Genomic DNA, 20,524 nt, shown 5'->3' on the forward strand with positions numbered 1-20,524 from the left:
GAGGACACGGCGACACGATACTTCGCCGCACACAGTCCTTAATTTGCGCGCCGCCGACTAGAGAAGGCGATCCCAAAAGCGCAAGCCGCGCAAACCCACGATACCCACCGCGACCATGTCGAACGACCAGAAGAACCTCGGGCAGTACAAGTATGCGGCCATGTCAAATTTGGTCTTGCAGGCCGACAGACGTTTCACACACCGCGGGAAGGATGAGCACACTGGCGACCCCGAGTCGCTGGCAGGTCGCATCAACATCAGAGACATGGGCGGACGCACAGCGCGTGACAGCGCAAATGCGCAGGCGACAAAGAAGCTCAAGGGACCTGGCGTTGAGCGCGGAAACCTGAATGAGGGTGGCGATGTTCTTGAGAGAGAGCAGCGCAAGCGGAAACGGGACGATGGCACCAGCGCTTTTGGAGCCACCGCGACAGCCGACTTCAATATCGAAGGCCTCACATACAAGCCGCGGACTCCTGCGACGCGCCAGACTTTCGACCTCATCACAACCCTCGTGAGCAGATCTCTCGGCGATGTCGATCCTGCGACTACGCGAAGTGCGGCCGATGCGGTCCTCGAATACCTCAAGGATGACACCATGAAGGACTTCGACAAGAAGAAGGAAGTTGACGACCTTCTCGGTACTTCCATGGGCGGAAAGGAATTCAACGAGCTGATGAACCTGTCCAAGAAGATCACCGACTATGACGCGCAAGACGACGAGGAAGGTGACGAAGAGATGGCAGACGGCGATGGCGCTGACACGGGCGACAACCAAGGTGTAGCCGTCGTATTCGACGATGAAGAGGAAGATGAAGACGGGCCTCAGACGTTCGAAGTGCGAGATGCCGATTCCTCGGACGAAGAAGACGAAGCAGAGGCGCCTATAGAGCAGATTGGCGAGGACGAAGACCAGAAGGGTGGAGGTTTCGCGGATACCGAAGAGACGATAATACAGGGCGACACGGCCACCGCAGACCGCACAAACGGCGCAGACCAACTCATACCCGCACACGAGATCGACGCCTACTGGCTGCAACGGCAGATTGGGCAAATATACGAGGATGCGCATATCCAGCAGGAGAAGACACAGGAAGCGCTCAAGCATCTCGCAGGAGTCTCGGAAGATGGCGAAGAGAAGGAGCTCCGTGAGATTGAGAACGACTTGATGGATCTCTTCGACTACGAACACCACGAGCTGGTCGCGAAACTCGTACTCAACCGCGATAGGGTCGTCTGGGTTACGAGGTGGCGAAGGGCTGCTGAAGACAACGATGAGCGAACAGCTGTCGAGCGGGAGATGAGGGCTGCCGGTCAGCAACGGATTCTGCAAGAGCTGCGCGCAAGAGAGACTGGCATCAAGGCTGAAGATGGCGCTGACGCTGGCACTAATAAGATGAAGTTCAACCTTAAGGATATCAGCCTTCCAGATGCGCCGAACGACGTGGAAATGGCCGACGCGAAACCGGAGGGTATCGTGGGCGGTCTACAACCATCGAGCCGAATGGTAAATCTGGACAACATCGTGTTCGATCAGGGCAACCATCTCATGACAAACGCAAGCGTCAAGCTGCCTCAAGGATCCACGCGCCGCCAATTCAAGGGCTACGAGGAGATCCACGTCCCTGCGCCGAAAGCGAAGCGCGACCCCAACGAGCCAGCACTCATGCCAACCTCCGAGCTACCAGATTGGGCGCGTCCAGGTTTCGGTAACTCGAAATCGCTCAACCGTATCCAAACGAAGTGTTTCCCGACAGCGTTCAACGACGACGGCAACATGTTGATTTGCGCACCCACTGGTTCTGGAAAGACCAATGTAGCCATGTTGACAATGCTTCGCGAGATTGGCAAGCACCGAAACCCCACGACTGGAGAGATTGCGCTGGACAACTTCAAGATCATCTACATTGCCCCGCTCAAGGCTCTTGTGGCTGAGCAAGTCGGTAACTTCGGCAAGCGTCTGGAGCCATACGGCATCAAGGTCTCTGAACTTACCGGTGATCGCCAACTCACCAAGCAGCAAATCGCGGAAACTCAGATCATCGTCACCACCCCTGAGAAGTACGATGTCATCACCCGCAAGGCTACTGATACCAGCTACATCAACCTCGTTCGCCTCATCTGTATTGATGAGATTCATCTTCTTCACGACGATCGTGGTCCGGTCATCGAGAGTATCGTCAGTAGAACTCTACGACGCAGCGAGCAGACTGGTGATCACGTGCGCATTGTCGGATTGAGTGCCACTCTTCCCAACTACCGCGACGTTGCGAGCTTCCTCCGCATTGACCCAGACAAGGGTCTCTTCCACTTTGACGCTACTTTCCGACCGTGTCCGTTGAAGCAGGAGTTCATTGGTGTTACAGACAAGAAGGCCATTAAGCAACTCAAGACGATGAACGACGTTTGCTATACCAAGGTTTTGGAACAGGTTGGCGAACACCGCAATCAGATGCTTATCTTCGTGCACTCCCGAAAGGAAACCGCCAAGACTGCGAAGTACATTCGTGACAAGGCACTTGAGGAAGAGTCAATAGGCAAGATTCTTCGGTCAGATGCTGCCAGTCGAGAGATCTTGAGAGAAGAATCTGAGTCAGTTCAAAATGCGGACCTAAAGGACGTCATGCCTTATGGTTTCGGTATCCATCACGCTGGTATGTCGCGAGCTGATCGTACTTCCGTGGAGGATCTGTTCGCCGATGGCTCTATTCAAGTACTTGTGTGCACAGCAACGTTGGCTTGGGGTGTCAACTTGCCCGCGCATACCGTCATTATCAAGGGAACGCAGATCTACTCCCCTGAAAAGGGTAGCTGGGTCGAACTTAGCCCTCAGGATGTCCTGCAGATGTTGGGTCGTGCCGGTCGACCTCAATACGATACTTACGGAGAGGGTATCATCATCACCACACAGTCTGAGATTCAGTACTACCTATCCTTGCTCAACCAACAGTTGCCTATCGAGTCGCAGCTCATCAGCAAGCTTGCAGATAACCTCAACGCTGAGATTGTTCTGGGTAACGTGCGCAACAGAGACGAAGCGGTTGACTGGCTCGGTTACACGTACCTCTTCGTCCGAATGCTTCGTTCACCCGCTCTCTACCGAGTCGGACCAGAGTACGAGAATGATACTGTGCTGGAGCAAAGACGTGTGGACCTTGTTCACGCCGCTGCACATGTACTGGAGAAATGCAGTCTGATCAAGTACGATAGGAAGACCGGTATGCTCAACCCCACAGAGCTTGGAAGAATTGCCTCCCACTACTACATCACCCACAACTCCATGGCGACATACAACATGCACATCCAGCCCGGTATCAGTGCTATCGAGCTTTTCCGTGTCTTTGCACTCAGTGAAGAGTTCAAGTACATCCCGGTCCGTCAAGATGAGAAGCTTGAGCTTGCGAAGTTACTAGGAAAGGTCCCGATCCCAGTCAAGGAGAGCTTCGAGGAAGCCCAAGCCAAGATCAACGTCCTGCTCCAAGCTTATATCTCCCGCCTTAAGCTGGAAGGATTGGCGCTGATGGCTGACTTGGTCTACGTCACACAATCCGCTGGACGTATCCTCCGCGCCATCTTCGAGATCTGTCTCAAGAAGGGTTGGTCGCAAGTCGCTAAGCTGGCTCTTGACATGTGCAAGATGGCTGAGAAGCGTATGTGGCCAACTATGACCCCTCTGCGCCAATTCCCCACGTGCCCCCGCGACATTGTGCAAAAGGCTGAGCGAATTGACGTTGGCTGGTCGAGCTACTTCGGCCTCGACCCGCCAAGCATGGGTGAGCTGTTGGGTATGCCCAAGGCTGGCAAGCTTGTCTGTGGCCTTGTAGAGAAGTTTCCGCGCCTCCAGATCGAGGCGACACCCAGGCCAGTTACAAGGTCACTACTCCGTCTGGAGCTGACAATACGACCTGACTTCGTGTGGGACACAGAGCTGCACGGAGCCTCGGAGGCGTTCTGGATCTTGGTCGAGGACTGTGACGGCGAGCAGGTGTTGTTCCACGACACATTCATCCTCCGAAGGGACTACTCCGATGGCGACGCCAACGAACATCTGCTGGAGATGACTGTGCCCATCGACGAGCCCATGCCACCGAACTACTTCATCACCGTTCTCTCCGACCGATGGATGGCATCTGAGACCAAGCTCGCTGTCTCTTTCCAGAAACTTATTCTGCCAGCGAAATTCCCTGCCCACACTCCTGTTCTGGATCTGCAACCTCTGCCTGTTTCTGCCCTAAAGAGGAAGGAATACATGGGCTTGTACGAGAACATCGGTCGCTTTAACAAGGTTCAGACACAGACTTTCAACACCTTGTATACCACAGATGACAATGCTCTCATTGGCGCATCAGCAGGCATTGGCAAGACCATCTGCGCTGAGTTTGCCATTTTGCGACACTGGGCTACCAACAAAGAAGGCCGCATTGTCTACCTAGCACCATTCCAAGAGCTCGTCGACAACCAGTACAAGAACTGGAATGAGCGGTTGACCGGTCTCAGTGGAGGAAAGGACGTTGTCAAGCTCACTGGTGAGACTACGGCAGACCTGCGATTGCTTGAGAGGGGTGATCTCATTCTTGCCACTCCTTCGCAGTGGGACTCACTCTCCCGTCAATGGCAGCGCCGGAAGAATGTTCAGTCCGTCTCTCTCTTAATCGCTGATGAGCTGCACATGCTTGGTGGCACCAACGGTCACGTTTACGAGATTGTTGTCTCCCGTATGCAAGCAATGGCAACGCAATTAGAGTCGAAGCTGCGCATCGTTGGATTGAGCGTGTCGTTGTCAAACGCACGAGATATTGGCGAATGGATCGGTGCAACCAAACACACCATTTACAACTTCAGCCCGGCTATCCGAGCAGTACCGCTTGAGTTGAAGATTCAGTCGTTCACGATCCCCCATTTCCCATCCTTGATGATGGCTATGGCAAGGCCGACCTACTCTGCCATCACACAAATGTCTCCAGACAAGCCGGCCATGGTTTTCGTCCCGAACAGGAAGCAAGCCAGAAACTCCGCTGCTGACCTCCTCAACGCTTGCATAGCTGACGAAGACGAGGATCGCTTCCTCAACGTTGAAGTATCTGAGATTCAACCTATCCTTGAGAAGATCAACGAGCAAGCGCTGGCTTCGTCGCTGTCTCATGGTATCGGATACTTCCACGAGGCCCTCAACTCTTTCGACAAGAAGGCTGTTCAGCATCTCTTCAAGGTTGGCGCGATCCAGGTGCTCATCGTATCGCGCGACTCTTGCTGGGAAATTGACAGCGGTGCTCATCTCGTCATTGTTCAAGGCACTCAATTCTACGAGGGCCGCGAACATCGATACGTCGACTACCCCATCAGTGATATTCTGCAGATGTTCGGCAAGGCCGGCAGAGTAGGACTGGACAAGTCAGCGAAGGGTGTGCTTATGCTGCCTGCGGTGAAGCGAGAGTACTACAAGAAGTTCCTCAACGAGGCCCTTCCGATTGAGAGCTACCTTCCCGACTACCTTCACGACGCCTTTGTTGCCGAGATCAGCGCGAAGACGATTGAGTCAACACAAGAAGCCGTCGATTGGTCAACATATACATACTTCTACCGCCGTTTACTCGCCAACCCCAGCTACTACAACCTCCACGAGACGTCGCACGAGGGACTTAGCGCGCACTTGTCCGACATGGTTGAGTCGACCCTGAAGGAGCTGACCGATGCCAACCTCATCGAGCACGATGAAGACGAGGATGCGATCACACCTCTGAACCCGTGCATGATCGCGGCGTACTACAACATCTCGTTCATCACCATGCAGACCTTGATGATGTCGCTCAACGGCAGGACAAGTCTCAAGGGTGTACTGGAGATCATCACAGCTGCCACCGAATTCGAAGACATTCAAATACGAAGGCACGAGGACCACATCCTCCAGCGCATCTACGACCGCGTTCCCTTCAAGATGCAGGAGCCAAACTTCGAGACGCCGCATTTCAAGGCTTTCGTTCTTCTGCAGGCTCACTTCTCACGCATGCAGCTCCCCGTCGACCTGGCCAAGGACCAGGAAGTTGTCCTGCGAAAGGTCCTCAACATCCTCAGCGCAAGTGTCGACGTTCTCTCATCCGAGGCTCATCTCAACGCCATGTCCGCCATGGAACTCTCCCAGATGGTCGTGCAAGCAATGTGGCAGAAGGACTCTCCTCTCAAGCAGATCCCCCACTTCGACGCCGACACCATCAAGGCCGCCCAAAAATTCGGCATCAACGACGTCGACGACTTCATCAACGCCATGGACGAAGACGAGAACCCAGACTACAAGAAGCTCATCTCCGCACTCGACGTCGACCAACGCCAACTCGCCGACATTGCAAACTTCACAAACAACTTCTATCCCAACATCGAAATCGAGCACGAACTCGTCGATCCTGAATCCATTGCTTCCAACTCGCCCGCCCAACTCAAGGTGCGCATCACGCGCAACATCGAGGAAGACGAGGAGCCCAAGATGGAAGTCCACGCGCCGTTCTACCCGGCCGACAAGACGGAGAGCTGGTGGCTGGTTGTGGGAGATCAGAAGGAACATACGCTGCTTGCGATCAAGAAGGTGCCTATCCTGAGGAAGTTGGAGACTGTGCTTGAGTTCACGCTCGAGAAGCCGGGTAGCCATGAGTTGACGTGCTATCTGGTTAGTGATAGCTATCTGGGTGTGGATCAGGCGCCTAGCTTCCAGGTTGAGGCTGCGGAGGGTATGGATGAGGATAGTGAGGAGGAGGAGGATGACGAGTAGATGCTTTGACTTGCATGGTTGGATTACATGGGAATCGTATCTGGAGTGCATGTTTGTCACGCAAAATTGGGCTGCGGCGTGACTGGGCGTTTTGAAGTTGGATTGGCTGTATAGTAGTCTCTTGTTAAATCGACGTTTTTGTTCACACGCTTGTTCGTCATGCTCATGTGTTTAGGATGATATTTGCTGTCATACCTGTGACTTCGACATGTGCCTTGCATGAACAACCACACAACGCGACTCTTATGATATGATAAAGTTCACCGTACCCGCCACGCATCGTCAACGAATCCACTTTGTCTCAACCAAGATACAATACAACCGAGTAGACTCCCATCACCACCTCTCACTTCTGTGCAAATGTCGACCAACTTTGGCGTCATTGTGATCATCTCATTATTTGTCCTTTTAGTGTACTTCATATACAAGACCTTCGTGGACGATCTTACCGATTTTGACGTGGTAGGCGGGACGCTGATCGTTATGGGTGCGGCATTCTTGTTGGGTCTTGCCGGTAAAGCGGCTTGGGAGCAGTATGTTAAGCGGAGGGTAAGGGCTCGAATGGCGGGGAAGAAGCGTGGTGCGAAGAAGGTGGTCACGAGTATGAGGGAGCTTTAGGGAAGGTGAGCGCTGTGTTGCATGGCTGTAAGTACGCTGTCAGCTTGAAGTTGTTATCATCTGGTAGGTGCTGGTCACCAGCTAGCGAGCCTTCTCTACAGCACCTCATCCAGAAAGAAAAAGAAACTGGACACCCTGGAGCCTACCTGGACACCGGGTCATTCCGAGGTCTACTTTGTATGGTTTCATCTCAATGTAGGTCACAAGGGGTGAAGCAGTCTTCAGTCATATTTGCCTCCCGAGGCTAGCTCGAACACTTACAAACACTCATCATTTCTAAAGCGGTAGACCCTCGTATATTACCCACGGTAGCCCCTGGACAGTTTATAGTGAAAACAGAAGAGCGGACTGTGGAGGTGCAAGCTTTAGCGGTGCGTGTAGTACTTTATAAGATGCTACTAGCCGATTAAGTACTAGCGCCTTCACATCCAGAGCTTTTCCTCTCACCCTTCCGTCACCTTGAACCTTCGACATTTTCCGCAGTCAGAATGTCGTTCCTCAATCTTCAACCCTTCGACCCAACTTTGGCCCGTTATCATCACGCCTATCTTAACAACGGTGTTGCACCACCCATTGTTACACCTAATGTCAAAGGCCCGCCTACTCTCGTGCCTAACGCAGAGTGCCTCGCAATGTAAGGATAATTTCATCGAACAGGACATTGCTCACGCATTACCTCACTCTCTACGAAGAGAGGCGCTAACAGTCAACAGTGCTCAACGCAATCGAACCCAGTCACCTCTCCTGCGCTTACCAGCTGAGGTTCGTAACAAGATATACGCCTACACGCTCGAACTCGTCCCTACGGAAATATGGCGGTGGCATCACGAAGAACTCTACTTTTGGGATCGTATGTTCTTTGTTCAATCCTCGCGCGAGGTCTTCGCTGAGACTGCCGCCGCGTACTTCGAACTGAGACTGCTACCATATCACTACGCTACGTTATCAGTGGTAAAACTCCCGCCGCGTAAGTCAGGCCTCGTACTGCCGATCACACCGTCTCAATTCCGTATGCTGGGGGCCCTTGCTTTTAGCTGGTATCACGCAGTGGGCCTAAAACCAGGTAAATACTGTCCATTTGCGCATAGCGGGCTGACGCGGTTACATATTCACGGGGCACCTGAAGAGAGGAGACCTCGACTTTTGTGCGAAATCCGGCTTAGGGGTTGGATGGAGAATCCGCGGTTAAAGTTCACGTACACCATGCATGAGGACTTGAGCACTCCGCAATGGGTCCCGGACGCATAGCCATCGAGACCCAGCAAGATAAAGAGTGTATCTGGTGCTTTGGGATGGATGCTGACAAGTGATGCCAATGCGTCGATTTCTGCGTGTGGGTTCGTGAAGTCTGGTCGCGGAGGATAGGCGAACCAAATTCGATCCTGCTACGGCTGACTCAAAGGTAGTGCTGATAACGTGGACACGGGAGAACGAATAATATGACGAAAGAAAGTAATCTATGGTTTGACTTATCATGCCTGACTGGTATTCCATGCACTAGCGGCGTGACTCACATTGCCGTATATCATGTGTGAATCTCAACCACCTCTTCAACCTACGCTCTTAATTTCCTCAACAACCTCACTCCAATTCGACTGATCTGAAACTCCTACCTCCCAACTCACACCCTGCCAGCCTGCACGTCTTTCGAAATGAACAAATGCAAAGGACCACCCACTCTCGTACCCAGCGCAGATTGTCTCGCAATGTTAGTTTCATACCTCACTAAAAGTAGTGCGCAGCTGAGTGTGAAATGCTGACCGCCAACAGTGCCCAGCGCAATCAACGTCATTCCCCTCTCTTGCGCCTGCCAGCTGAGATCCGCAACAAGATATTCGATCTAGCTCTTGAGCTCAGCGCAAGGAGTTGGAAACATGACTCCCATTTCTACTGGGACCGCCTCGAGTTATCCCGTGCATCACGACAAATCTTCGCCGAAACCGCACATGCCTACTTCGCAATACACATCTACCCTGTTGCACGCTTCATACATCGCGAGTTCGACCTATCCGACCTCTCAAAACTCCGGAAGCGGTGTACGCCGTTACAGCTAAGGTTGATTAGGCACATCGATATTGATTGGGATGCCTTTCAATCTGAAGATCCAGCCATGGGACTCCGCGAGCCTATCGAACAGAACATGCGTACATTGCGGATATTTCCTGCACTGGAAACACTGATTATCTCAGAGGCACCGTATCAAGTGACCGTTGCTGATGACTGGTATACGAAGGAATTCCGGAAACAAGTGGGAAATCAAGACCTCTGGGTGGAGTATCTGGAAAAGGAATATCGGAATGGGGGTTAATCATGAAGAGTAGGGTAACCTTTTCTTTGATGATTTCGTTTTAGATACAGACTAATGTGCGTGACGCCGAAGCTCGGTTGCCGTGTTCTGGGTTAAGGATGAGCAATATCCACATGAGTCACTTGGGACTTTGAGATAGAAAAGAATGGTATCCTTATACAACCACACCTACTCTCAGCCTAATAGCGACCCTTCAAGATACTTTGCATAACGCGCTTTGCCCTTGAACCACCCGGAAGGTTCATATCAAACATACCACTCGCAACAGCCTGCCTCTGTAACGACTCACCAGCATCGCGCAGCCGAATCCAACTCTCCTCATCATCCTGCATAGCAGCCACATTCGCACTGCCCAAAGTAGGGTCATAGAAAGGACTATCGGGATCCGTCGAGTTGAGACTGTACTCGCTGGGCGGCGGCACACACACTGTCCCTGGCGACGGCAGCTCACCCGTCTGAAAGTACGTGTTCACGCGACTCAATATACACGGGTCCGGTGCCGACATGGAGCAATGTCCCGCGTGATCGCCAATCATAAGGCTGCTGCCGGGGAATAGACTATGCATATAGCGTCCGCTGCGAAGAGGTGTAACCGGGTCCGCCGTATTGCTGATGAAGAGGATAGGATGCGATGTATTTGCACCCCAGGGGCCGTCGAACTTGTAGCTGGCTTTGATCTTCCACGATGCACATTGCATCAGTAGCATGGACCAGTAGGAACCAAAGTTTGGCGAAACTTCGTCCATGATATCCCAGTATGCGGCGAATTCTTCTTTAGTCAGATGGGTTTGATCAATTCCGTCGCTGCATAGGATGGCTGTCGTGGAAACAGGGGAACTTGGCTGTTCGAGTGGTTCGCTGCCATCGACAGGACAGGAGAATACGTGGTTGTAGCGCAAGGTTTCGGCGATGTCGTTGATTTCTCTACCAACACCTTGTTCAATGGCGAATAGGCTGGCGGCTACGAACTCAAACGTGAGGCGCGGCTGATACGTAGCGCTGAAGAGAATTAACTTGATGGTGGACCAAGTGAGGAGTTCTGGGCCTTCTGCCGAGACGACGGGAAGCGGATTGTGGTATAGCGATGCGATAATGTTTTGTGTGCGCTCCTCTATGTCGAGAACACTTGAGTTGGCGGTGGCTAGAGGACATCTATTGGGACCCACATTGTAGCAGAACGTATAGAAAGAAGTCATGGCCTTTTCGACGTCTACAAGACTTCCGTTACCCATCGAGTGTGTGTAGTCGTACGAACTCACGACTCCATCGAGGATGATACGTCCAACACGGTCCGGGAACATGGACGCGAATGTAGATCCGAGGAACGTCCCGTAAGAAAAGCCCAAGTACTGCAGCTTGCTTTCTCCGGGAACATATGTGGAGCGGTGGCATCCAAGACGCTTGCCGGCCTTTTGTACAGCCTTTTGAATGACTTCCTTCGCCACATATTCGGCATGCCTTTCAGTGATCTCCAACATATCTCTGGCAACGAACGCAGTGGACATGTACTGCTTAATATCTGGTCCCTCTTTTGTTTCTTCGGCAAGCTTACAGGATGCGCCAAAGGCGTGTTGCATTGACCAAAGTCTACCAAGGGCTGCATCCGAGCTTCCAACAAGGCCCTCGGTCTCTTCCCTCAAACTCCAAGAGAACGCAGAAGGCTGATTTGGCATGCATCGAGCGACTGGCTCTGTCCAACCAATTCCACGAGGGTCGAAGCCGATGATGTCGAAGTATCTTGCGTCAGGCGATGGGGTGGAAGTCTCAACGTTAGAGTCTATGATCTGTTGTAGCCCTCCTGCTAAGAAGAGCGCAACTGATGTACCTGATCCTCCGGGCCCGCCAGGGTTGAACAAGACCGGACCACCATACCGGGGATCATCCACGGATACTTTGGCGGGTAGCTTGACGATAGCGATGCTCACAGTACGATCAGGGTAGGTCCCGTTGAAGTAATCCAGTGGTAGGCTTAGTTTTGCGCATTCAAATTCGCCATGGCACTTGTGAAATTCTAATTGCTCACTCGGGGTGATCTGGATTTTGGTCAGTCGTGCATCCACCAGTCGACATTATGATGCTGAGGCACCCTCTTTAGACTAATTTGTAGAGAGCTGCGGCTCGCTTATGTTGATACGGTGCTGGGACTTTGGCTAGAGCGACATGCTGGTGAGCCGGAATGGGATCTGGTCAGGCCACCAATCACGATCGGATTTTTCATTGAGCCTTTTGATGACGAAGATCGCCTGTGGTGCTCCGGCATGCGCTCAAGACATCTCCCGGAAGTAGAGTAACCATCTGCTGTGCGACTTGGATCGAGGCTATCATTCGATCTGATAAGATGCGGGCCAGGGTGGCTGCAGAACCACGTGTGCGGTGCGACGCTCAGGGAACACTCTCTCAACATACCTCGGACCACTCAAAGGCAGCATCATGCAACGCAGGCTCAACGTCTAGAAATGAGGACAGATCCCAGTTCTTCAATTCAGGGAAGATGGTATCCACTGCCGCGAGGCACACGAGTGTGACGAAGGTCGCAGAAAGCAGTGCACGCCACCGCGTCGGGGTCCGTCCAGGCTTGACCGGCGCCGTCGCATCCTCCAGCCCGTTCCAACTCTTCATGATGTACTCGAAGTCGTTCCAGCCGGCTGAAGAACAAGCAAAATAAATGCGATGAAGTATTGGATATCCGCGAGTCGTTGAATAGTAGAAGACGGGTGTGGAGGGGTCGTCTGTCAGCGTGCATCCTCAGCCCAAGACATTCGACGTCGCATCCTGGCGCCTGACGCCAAAAGTGAAGATCACCTCAGGCAGCAGCAAAGCACTCGAGGATGCGGAAGTGTGTGCGCGAGGACTATACAAAACGCAGCACGGAGTGCGCCTGACTCCCCGCAGACAGCCCAGCTATCGCTTGCAGAAACCTGCCTTTCTACTCTGCGTTGGTGCTGCAGCTGCAGCAGGACTGGCCGGCGGCTATGTATGCAATATGCAGATGTGGTCACAATGCGCTGCCTTGGCTGCTGAATTTTCCAAGTGCAGAAAGCGAGACTAGTGCGTGCGATTAAGTAATGGGTTAGTTGCCGTTAAGATTATCCATGTGCTGGGTGGTGAGGAGAATTGGCATCGCCACGAACCTGCGTCTTGTGGAGGGACCCGTTAGAGACCGCAGAGCCTCATCGCAACAGCGGTAATGTGATCTCATTGATCCTCAGGAAGAAGGCATCGGTCTGGCTGTTGTACCCGTTTGCGAGGCGAATGTGAGTGAGCATGCTTGCTTTTGGAATGCGGTGTAATCTGCTTTTTGCTGACATGTCTCTTGCTAGAGTTCAAGGTTACATTGGAATGACACAGCTTTTGGGTAGGTAGCAAGCCACCATGGCTACGAAGAGCCCGTAGGGAAAGTGCACAAAGAACGGGAACCCTTATACCGCGACAAGTACAGAGTAGCAGCACCTCCTGATTCAATGGGTATCTCATCTCTCAGTACCAACCACCTCTACTGCCATTAAACATGATATGAAACGTCCGTGTGAATGATGATGCTCATTCGAGGAGGAGCAGTGTCGGCTAACGTCCAAAAGATCTCCATCGTGTAAAGCCAGCTCCAATCCCAGGAGCGTTCTTGCCCTCAACTAGAAAGTTCGTACCTTTGGTCATTCTGAGAGCACAGGACTGTAGGGCGTGGGTCCGGCCAGGTGTTTACCATTGCTGGCCACCACCTTGGCCACCCTCTTGACCACCACCGTAACCGCCCTGACCGCCGCCCTGACCGCCACCGTAGCCGCCGCGAGACTGGTATCCGCCGCCGCCGCCGCCGCCTTGAGAAGGTCCCCAAGAGCCGCCGCCCTGGCCGCCGCCGCCGTAGCCTTTTTACCAAGTTAGTTTCTCACTGTGAATAGAACGGTGACATGTGCTTACCACGGTCGCCGCCACCGTAGCCTGGGGATATAGTTAGTATAGAACCGTAATGGGTAGGCTGAGTGAAGCTTACCTCCTCCTTGACCACCGCCGTAACCTCCACGGTATCCGCCGCCACCGCCTCCGTAGCCGCCGCCGCGAGGAGCACCACCGCCAGCGCGGTCGGAGGCCTTGTCGACGCGAATCCTACGTCCGTCGAATCTGGGAGAGTCAGCGATGCCCACTGTTGGATGGTACGTGAAGGCAGAAGAGACGTACTCCTCGTTGTTCATGGCCTGCATAGCGGCATCGGCCTCGGTGTCCTGGGCATAGCGAACAAAGCCAAAGCCTCGGCTGCGGCCAGTATCGCGGTCCTTAACCACGACCTGTGACGATGTGAGCATTGACTCGACCTTGGCGACGACATTCGTCGAGTAGCGTGTCACTTACGGCTTCTTCGACTTGACCGAACTCCTCGAACTTTTGACGGAGAGCTTGGTCGTCGGTGTGCCATGCGAGGCCTCTGTTCAGGGTCAGTCGCGGTCGCGGTATGGGAAGGCTGCGTACTTACCCAATGAAGAGCTTAGACATGGTGAGAGTGATGTCTGGGTCGAACACTGAACGGTCTCAATACTAGCTCTCGCAACTCGAAACAAGGCGCGCGATACAAAGAAGCTCAAGACAGGTAGTGACAGGAGTTGTAGAGTGAAGGAAAAGTGCAGGAAGGCGAGGAATCCATCGCGGCTTCCCGGGCAGGCAGTATGTAGCAACGTGACGGAACGAACATTTGATCTTGTAGCACCAGGCTGTATTGGTGATGATGGCGCAAGCGATTGCTCTGAAGAGTTAGAGGAGGGAGAGTCGGCTGCAGGCTGTCGCAAGAAAGTGATGGCACAGGGTGAGGAGCAGAGATAGTGAAGCGTCTAGGTTGGCGGGGCAAGCGACGATATGAGTACCCCTCCACCAGGTGAAAGAGCGCTAGGCTGCAAGCAAGTAATAGGTTGCGCGCACGGACTGGAGGGCTGAGGGCCCGGTTTATAAAGCGACGTGGATGGCCACGAGCGACGGGGTGCAATGTGTCTCTCCAGCCAGTCGAGCCAGTCAAGCCAAGGGGTCTGGTAGTTCGGACCTGGGCTGCAGGCAGGCAAACGGAACTGGCCCCTCGCAGCTAGCCGGTCCCAATGCCTTGTCTAGGAGCCCGCACCTGACGATGGACAGGGTGCAGATACTGGTTCTGCCATACATGTCGGCTGGCTGGCTCCCTAGCCTGTCCCGTGTCTGTCTGTTCATGCTGGGTATATGCAGCCCACGTTAGCCTGAGACCGGGGAGGCCCAATTGCAGGGCCCTTGACGAGCCAGAGAAAACGATTTTTTTGATAGGTGCATCGATCCATCGTCCTGCTCAGAGTGCCGGCAGGAGTGCGGCGGCGTCATTGGGCCACTGCGAAATACGTGCATGGACAAGCCTGCGGATAGACAGATTGCGTGCTCGAGACAGCAGCGATCTGCGCCCATGGCTACAGCAAGACTATCGGGCTGTGACGAAAAGGTCAATGGCGGACAGGTATTGGACAGAAGATGGTGGTTCAAAGAAGCTTATCAAAGTCGCCATCCTTAGTCTGACGGTGTGGGGATCGGGTCTAACTAACTTCCAGGCCCTCCAGGGCTCTGCATCCCGAACTGGCTCGTGCGCGCGACGTCAAGATGTAGCAAGCTGAGCGTGCTTAATGAGACGACTGCTCGCACTTATACGACCGAAGTCCATTGCGCTGAGACAGGCCAGAACGTCCCATCAAATCACATACTACACAGTCGTCACCATCGGATACAGAAAGCGGGCAAATCGGCAGTGTTTACCGAGATATACCGAGGCAGCGCGGACTGAACCGATCCATCTGTGTTCGTTCTGCGTATCTCCAAGCAAGTCGGCGACGAGAAGCCATCGCAGCCATTTCCCTGCGATAGCGGCACAGCGCATGCGGCAGCACGATGCACGGTGCCAAGACGTCTCGCTCTCGGGGACCGATTCTATGGCAATACCATCCATCCAATGATATGAGCATCTTGCAGCCCGAATCGAAGTAAGGAGAGGAACAGACACGACAGACATGGCCTCATTTCCACACCGTGAAGGTTGAAGGGTTGACGATGCACTGGCGTCATCAATGCATCGTGCCTTCCTCCAGCAATGCAGTGACTTCGGCGATGCCGGCAGCCTCACAATGGCAGCACCCATTGCACCTGCCATCACTCTGTCTAGCTATCTGACGTAGCCTATCAGGTAGCTGCAACATCCAGATGAGACCTTGTCACCTTGAACATCTCCCAGATTACCGTCACACAAGCAACTGAGCGACTATCACGACGATCTGCTCATCCACGCCGTATCCTAGCACCGTCTGGCCCCTCGAGCATCTCAGACCCACCAGACTTGCGAGGCGAACCAGACTCCGTTAACGGCACGGCTCGTCTAGGATGCAGGACAGCATGGACATACGAAAGTGGCTAGACGAGACAGTGCAACCGGAAGCACCGCGCGAGCCCAATAACCTTCATCAGACCGCAGAGCCTGCTAAACGGAAGCGCCGCCGCAGATCAGACAGCTCCCTCCTCGATCCCCGTCCACTTGCATCCTCTCCGCATAAGCCAGCGGAGGATAGTGCTGACGAGGCGCTCCAGGCGACATGCAGCGACAGCTCTCGCAGCAGCCGATATGCGCGCAAACCTCGTAGAAAGACGCGTCCAGAGCGGTATGAGCCACAGTATGCGCCAGGTCCCCATGCCCATCACGATCGTAAGGACAAATCAAAGAAGTCGCGACGCAAGCCTCGACGCAAGAAGGGCGAGAAGGCACCTGGTGTTATGCAGACCTTCCAGGCCACGAACATATCTGGAGATCGGCTGACCGTAAGATGTCTATGCAGTCGCCTGGAACATACAGTATGGTGTTGACGATTGGACTAGTTGAAGCCACGGGAGCAGCTAGGCCTCTTCAACAAGGGACGGACATCTACTGCAATCAAGGGCCGCGGGTGTGAGTAATTCATTCCCCTTCCTACAGCCTGAATGATGTCTTCCTGTACGTCTTCCCCGCATTACCCAGCTGACGTGTCGCAGTGCCCGATCTGGTCTTCTCGGAGATGAAGTTCTTGCAGCAGCACAAAGACGAACCAGAGCCTGTCCCTCGAACCGACGCGTCCAAAAAGAAACGCAAGAAGGACAATGAACAGATGAAGGAGGGAGAGATCTCCGCTTTCTTTACCTCAGCGCAACCGGCATTAGCCGACAAGGACACAAATACCCTACCGCAGCATCCTGTACCAAAAGCTAAGCGGCGTCGTCGTGATCAATCCTCGGTAGATGACATTGCTATACCTACTGTTGAGGCTACAGGCCAAGCCTCATATTTAGGTTTTGGAAGTAGAGGCCCTCGCCATGAGAGTAATAGCTACGTTTCCTGGTCAGAGTCAATTCGAGCGCCTAGCACGGCGCCCGCACGCCCTCACATATCTCACATACGTACCAGTTCGCGCGATGTAGAATTTCATGGTGAGTCCGAAGCCAGAAATGCAAATGAGAGTAATAGCTTCAAACTACCAGCCCGACCCCCTCCAGTGACGAAGCAAAGAACCGATAGCACGCCTGCCGAGCGCTTCAGGGTTTCGTCCTTGGGACCATCACATGGCAGAGCTTCGAGATCACAGTCCTTCCCGCAACACACTTCGTCCCCGCGACGACCGAACCTCGTCGATCGATCTGCGAACCCACGTGCGGCTGACAATATTCATTCGCCTTCGTCAATGCCACCGTCTGCGCCCAAACATGCTATGGGCACGCATCGTACTCAGCTACCCAGCTCCTCGAAGAATAATCGATCAGACTCGACTCCAGTCTCTGGGATGACTGCTCCATCCGGGTATGGACAGGAGAACCAGCATAGCGAATACAGTCCTGCTGGAGAAGGAAGAATACCGACATCTTCCGACTTGGGGGTGGTTTTGCGGCATTGCAACGATACCTTCCACGAACGACGTCTGGCCATAGGGTCGCGGAGGAGACACACCGAGGAGACGCACCCATCGTATCCACAGTCGAACCTACGGCAGAGTACGAGAGACACTTATCATGCAGCTCAGCAGGGTCCCACTGTACGCTTCGCGGATCAGTCTCATTATGGACCGGTGATGCCCAATTTTGCTGGCCCGAGCATCTACGAACAACAAGCACAGCGTCAGCGATCTCATATGCAACGGGATCGCGAAGAAGAACCTCTCCAAAGTCCATACCATCTCGAACAGAATAACCTGGACCAAGGATATCAAATGGGATACGATGACGGGATGGAGCATGATGACGAGAACTGGGAAGGGCTTTTAGAAGAGCCCCTGTCGTATAGCCTTGATGGTGATTCTGACATATACGGCGGTATCGAAGCACACCCCGGAAATGGAATTGAGCTGGTCCAGGATTCGAGACCAGAAAACGACACGGTGGCTCCTGGGTTTTGGCGGCCGAATAAGTTGTACTGATGTTGAGGTGGGTGGCTGGCTGGCAGCCACATAGTGCGTTAGCGGCAACTTTCTTTTTCCGTGATTAGAAGAGGTCCTGAATAGCGAGACGTGAAGCCTGCAGTTATCCCAAGAAGCTCAAATGATGAGGAAAGACCTGTGACTGCAATCTGATTCATGGCAATTTGACGAAGCTCAGAAATCGATAGCGACAAGCTGCCTCGGTGTCCGTGCATAAAAAGTTGGAGCTTCCGGTCTCCGCTCCCGTACCTTGCGGACGTTTTCTGATCCTCGGTCTGGGCTTCGCATGAGAGGAGAATCGGCTGCGCTTCCATCTGGTAGTTTACTAAACGGGTGCCATCTGCATGCTCATCCATCAATCGTTGTTGCGGCTCTGTCCCGCCCAGAGATTGATCACCCGGTCGAAGCTCCCCTTCCCTACCGCGACGGCTGTCCCATGCAGACAGTCGGCGGTGACGTTTGTCACAGTGGCGCCTTCCCAACACAGCTCCCCGCCTGCGAGCCCCACTAGTAGACCCCTCAACGACAAAATCAACTCTAGGGCTCGTCTACTTGCAGGCCATCTCAACTCCACAGCTTCTTCTTCCACAGCCATCCACACAGCTGCCACGAAGACCCCATCCACCATGTCTTACACCACCCGCAAGGTTGGCGCTGCCAACACCCTCGAGCACCGCGTCTACATCGAGAAGGACGGCCAGCTCGTCTCGCCATGGCACGACATCCCGCTCTACGCCAACGAGCAGCAGACCATCCTCAACATGGTTGTTGAGGTGCCCCGCTGGACCAACGCGAAGATGGAGGTGCGTCGGCCCCAATTGGCTGCGCCGTGGCCTGTGTACGGCTGCGCGAAACGAAAGACGCTGACTGTCGCTACAGATCTCCAAGGAGGAGCAGCTCAACCCCATCAAGCAGGACACCAAGAAGGGCAAGCTCCGCTTCGTGCGCAACTGCTTCCCCCACAAGGGCTACCTGTGGAACTACGGTGCCTTCCCTCAGGTACGCTGACGCGACCCCGATATCGGACAATATACCAATGCTGATGCTGTGCAGACTTGGGAGGACCCCAACGTTGTCCACCAGGAGACCAAGGCCAAGGGTGACAACGACCCATTGGACGTCTGCGAGATTGGCGAGCTTGTCGCCAAGCCCGGTGAGGTCATCCAGGTCAAGGTCCTCGGTGTCATGGCTCTGCTCGACGAGGGCGAGACCGACTGGAAGATCATGGTCATCAACGTCAACGACCCGTTGGCCCCCAAGCTCAACGACGTCGAGGACGTCGAGCGCCACCTGCCCGGCCTTCTCCGCGCCACAAACGAGTGGTTCCGTATCTACAAGATCCCAGACGGCAAGCCCGAGAACCAGTTCGCCTTCTCCGGCGAGTGCAAGAACAAGAAGTACGCCATGGACATTGTCCGCGAGTGTGCCGAGGCCTGGGAGAAGCTTGTCACTGGCAAGACCCCCAAGGACGAGATCAGCCTGTGAGCAGTGGCCAAACTACCCCGAATGATGTGTACTGACGAAGCTCTAGCACCAACACCACCGTCTCGCACTCTCCCGACCGCACCGATGCCAGCTCGCTCAACGTTCCTCAGGGCGAGAACAAGGCACCTGCCCCCATCGATGGCAGCATCGACAAGTGGTTCTACATCTCCGGTGCCCCGTCCAACTAGATATAACGGGAGCCGTGATGAGCACAAAAGTCTGGATATCATTGGAGCATGGGAATGACTGTAGATGATAGATAAACGTGCATGATTAACGCCGACCAACGACGGTATATGGACCCATGAGGAATATCATCAATGCCTCGTCTCAGCCCAACCCAGAATATTGCCGTGACGCCGACCGATGCTCTGTGTCTTGATACATATGTACATTCATGTCTTGATATCAAGCCCTTAATTGCCTGCCAACTCGTCTTTACGAGCCAGTGACCGTGAATGTCTATCCACTTCTTCGACGACTTGTGTTATGCGCATGTTGCTGAGGTCGAGATTCATCTCCTTGCCATCCTCTACGTGGATGTTAGCATTTGCTCAAGGTGCGCCGAAAGTGTACGTACTGAACTTGACGCCCAAATTGGCAGGCTCTTTGCTGTCTCGTGGCAGCATCTTGGATTCGATCTTCATGCCATCTGCACGTGCATTCGGTGGTATTAAGGAGAGGAAGAGGCGGGCGGGCTTGGAGCGCGGGGAGAAGGGATTGAAGGTAACGCGGACGTCGGTCAGGAATCTGGTGATCATTGCGGCGGTGGAGCACGGAGGAGTCGGCGATGCAGACTATGGCTTGTTAGAGAATACGCATGATGAACAGCTGCGACTACTTACCAATAGGCGGTGATTCGGGAATGCGCTGCAATTGACGTCCCACGCTCGTCGCAACCTCTTCGCGATAAGTCCGTGCTCAAGATTC

At 53.8% G+C, this 20,524-nt stretch overlaps 7 protein-coding genes across 7 annotated transcripts; 4 read left to right on the plus strand and 3 right to left on the minus strand.

The window, feature by feature from the left end:
• Positions 1-115: 115 nt before the first annotated feature.
• Positions 116-6,760, plus strand: J4E92_009050 (uncharacterized protein; the record flags this gene model as incomplete). The annotated part of the gene is made up of 1 exon (XM_051500399.1): positions 116-6,760. The coding sequence occupies one exon, from the start codon at positions 116-118 to the stop codon at positions 6,758-6,760; it is 6,645 nt and encodes a 2,214-aa protein (XP_051349487.1).
• A 2,145-nt stretch (positions 6,761-8,905) lies between these two features.
• Positions 8,906-9,686, plus strand: J4E92_009051 (uncharacterized protein; the record flags this gene model as incomplete). The annotated part of the gene is made up of 2 exons (XM_051500400.1): positions 8,906-8,909; positions 9,193-9,686. The coding sequence occupies 2 exons, from the start codon at positions 8,906-8,908 to the stop codon at positions 9,684-9,686; spliced, it is 498 nt and encodes a 165-aa protein (XP_051349488.1).
• A 179-nt stretch (positions 9,687-9,865) lies between these two features.
• Positions 9,866-12,305, minus strand: J4E92_009052 (uncharacterized protein; the record flags this gene model as incomplete). Its single annotated transcript, XM_051500401.1, has 2 exons — positions 9,866-11,719; positions 12,093-12,305. The coding sequence occupies 2 exons, from the start codon at positions 12,303-12,305 to the stop codon at positions 9,866-9,868; spliced, it is 2,067 nt and encodes a 688-aa protein (XP_051349489.1).
• A 1,077-nt stretch (positions 12,306-13,382) lies between these two features.
• On the minus strand, positions 13,383-14,171 carry J4E92_009053 (uncharacterized protein; the record flags this gene model as incomplete). The annotated part of the gene is made up of 6 exons (XM_051500402.1): positions 13,383-13,549; positions 13,602-13,622; positions 13,675-13,802; positions 13,860-13,966; positions 14,031-14,103; positions 14,152-14,171. The coding sequence occupies 6 exons, from the start codon at positions 14,169-14,171 to the stop codon at positions 13,383-13,385; spliced, it is 516 nt and encodes a 171-aa protein (XP_051349490.1).
• A 1,896-nt stretch (positions 14,172-16,067) lies between these two features.
• On the plus strand, positions 16,068-18,109 carry J4E92_009054 (uncharacterized protein; the record flags this gene model as incomplete). The annotated part of the gene is made up of 4 exons (XM_051500403.1): positions 16,068-16,487; positions 16,545-16,614; positions 16,698-16,991; positions 17,625-18,109. 4 exons carry the CDS (start codon positions 16,068-16,070, stop codon positions 18,107-18,109), a joined length of 1,269 nt encoding a protein of 422 aa, XP_051349491.1.
• A 626-nt stretch (positions 18,110-18,735) lies between these two features.
• On the plus strand, positions 18,736-19,782 carry IPP1 (Inorganic pyrophosphatase; the record flags this gene model as incomplete). The annotated part of the gene is made up of 4 exons (XM_051500404.1): positions 18,736-18,912; positions 18,989-19,108; positions 19,163-19,590; positions 19,641-19,782. The coding sequence occupies 4 exons, from the start codon at positions 18,736-18,738 to the stop codon at positions 19,780-19,782; spliced, it is 867 nt and encodes a 288-aa protein (XP_051349492.1).
• A 228-nt stretch (positions 19,783-20,010) lies between these two features.
• Positions 20,011-20,355, minus strand: J4E92_009056 (uncharacterized protein; the record flags this gene model as incomplete). Its single annotated transcript, XM_051500405.1, has 2 exons — positions 20,011-20,126; positions 20,175-20,355. 2 exons carry the CDS (start codon positions 20,353-20,355, stop codon positions 20,011-20,013), a joined length of 297 nt encoding a protein of 98 aa, XP_051349493.1.
• Between the last annotated feature and the right edge of the window lie 169 nt (positions 20,356-20,524).

This window comes from Alternaria infectoria, assembly GCF_024043175.1.
Source record: "Alternaria infectoria strain BMP 0036 chromosome Unknown scaffold_20, whole genome shotgun sequence".
In the NCBI taxonomy this organism is placed as follows: domain Eukaryota; kingdom Fungi; phylum Ascomycota; class Dothideomycetes; order Pleosporales; family Pleosporaceae; genus Alternaria; species Alternaria infectoria.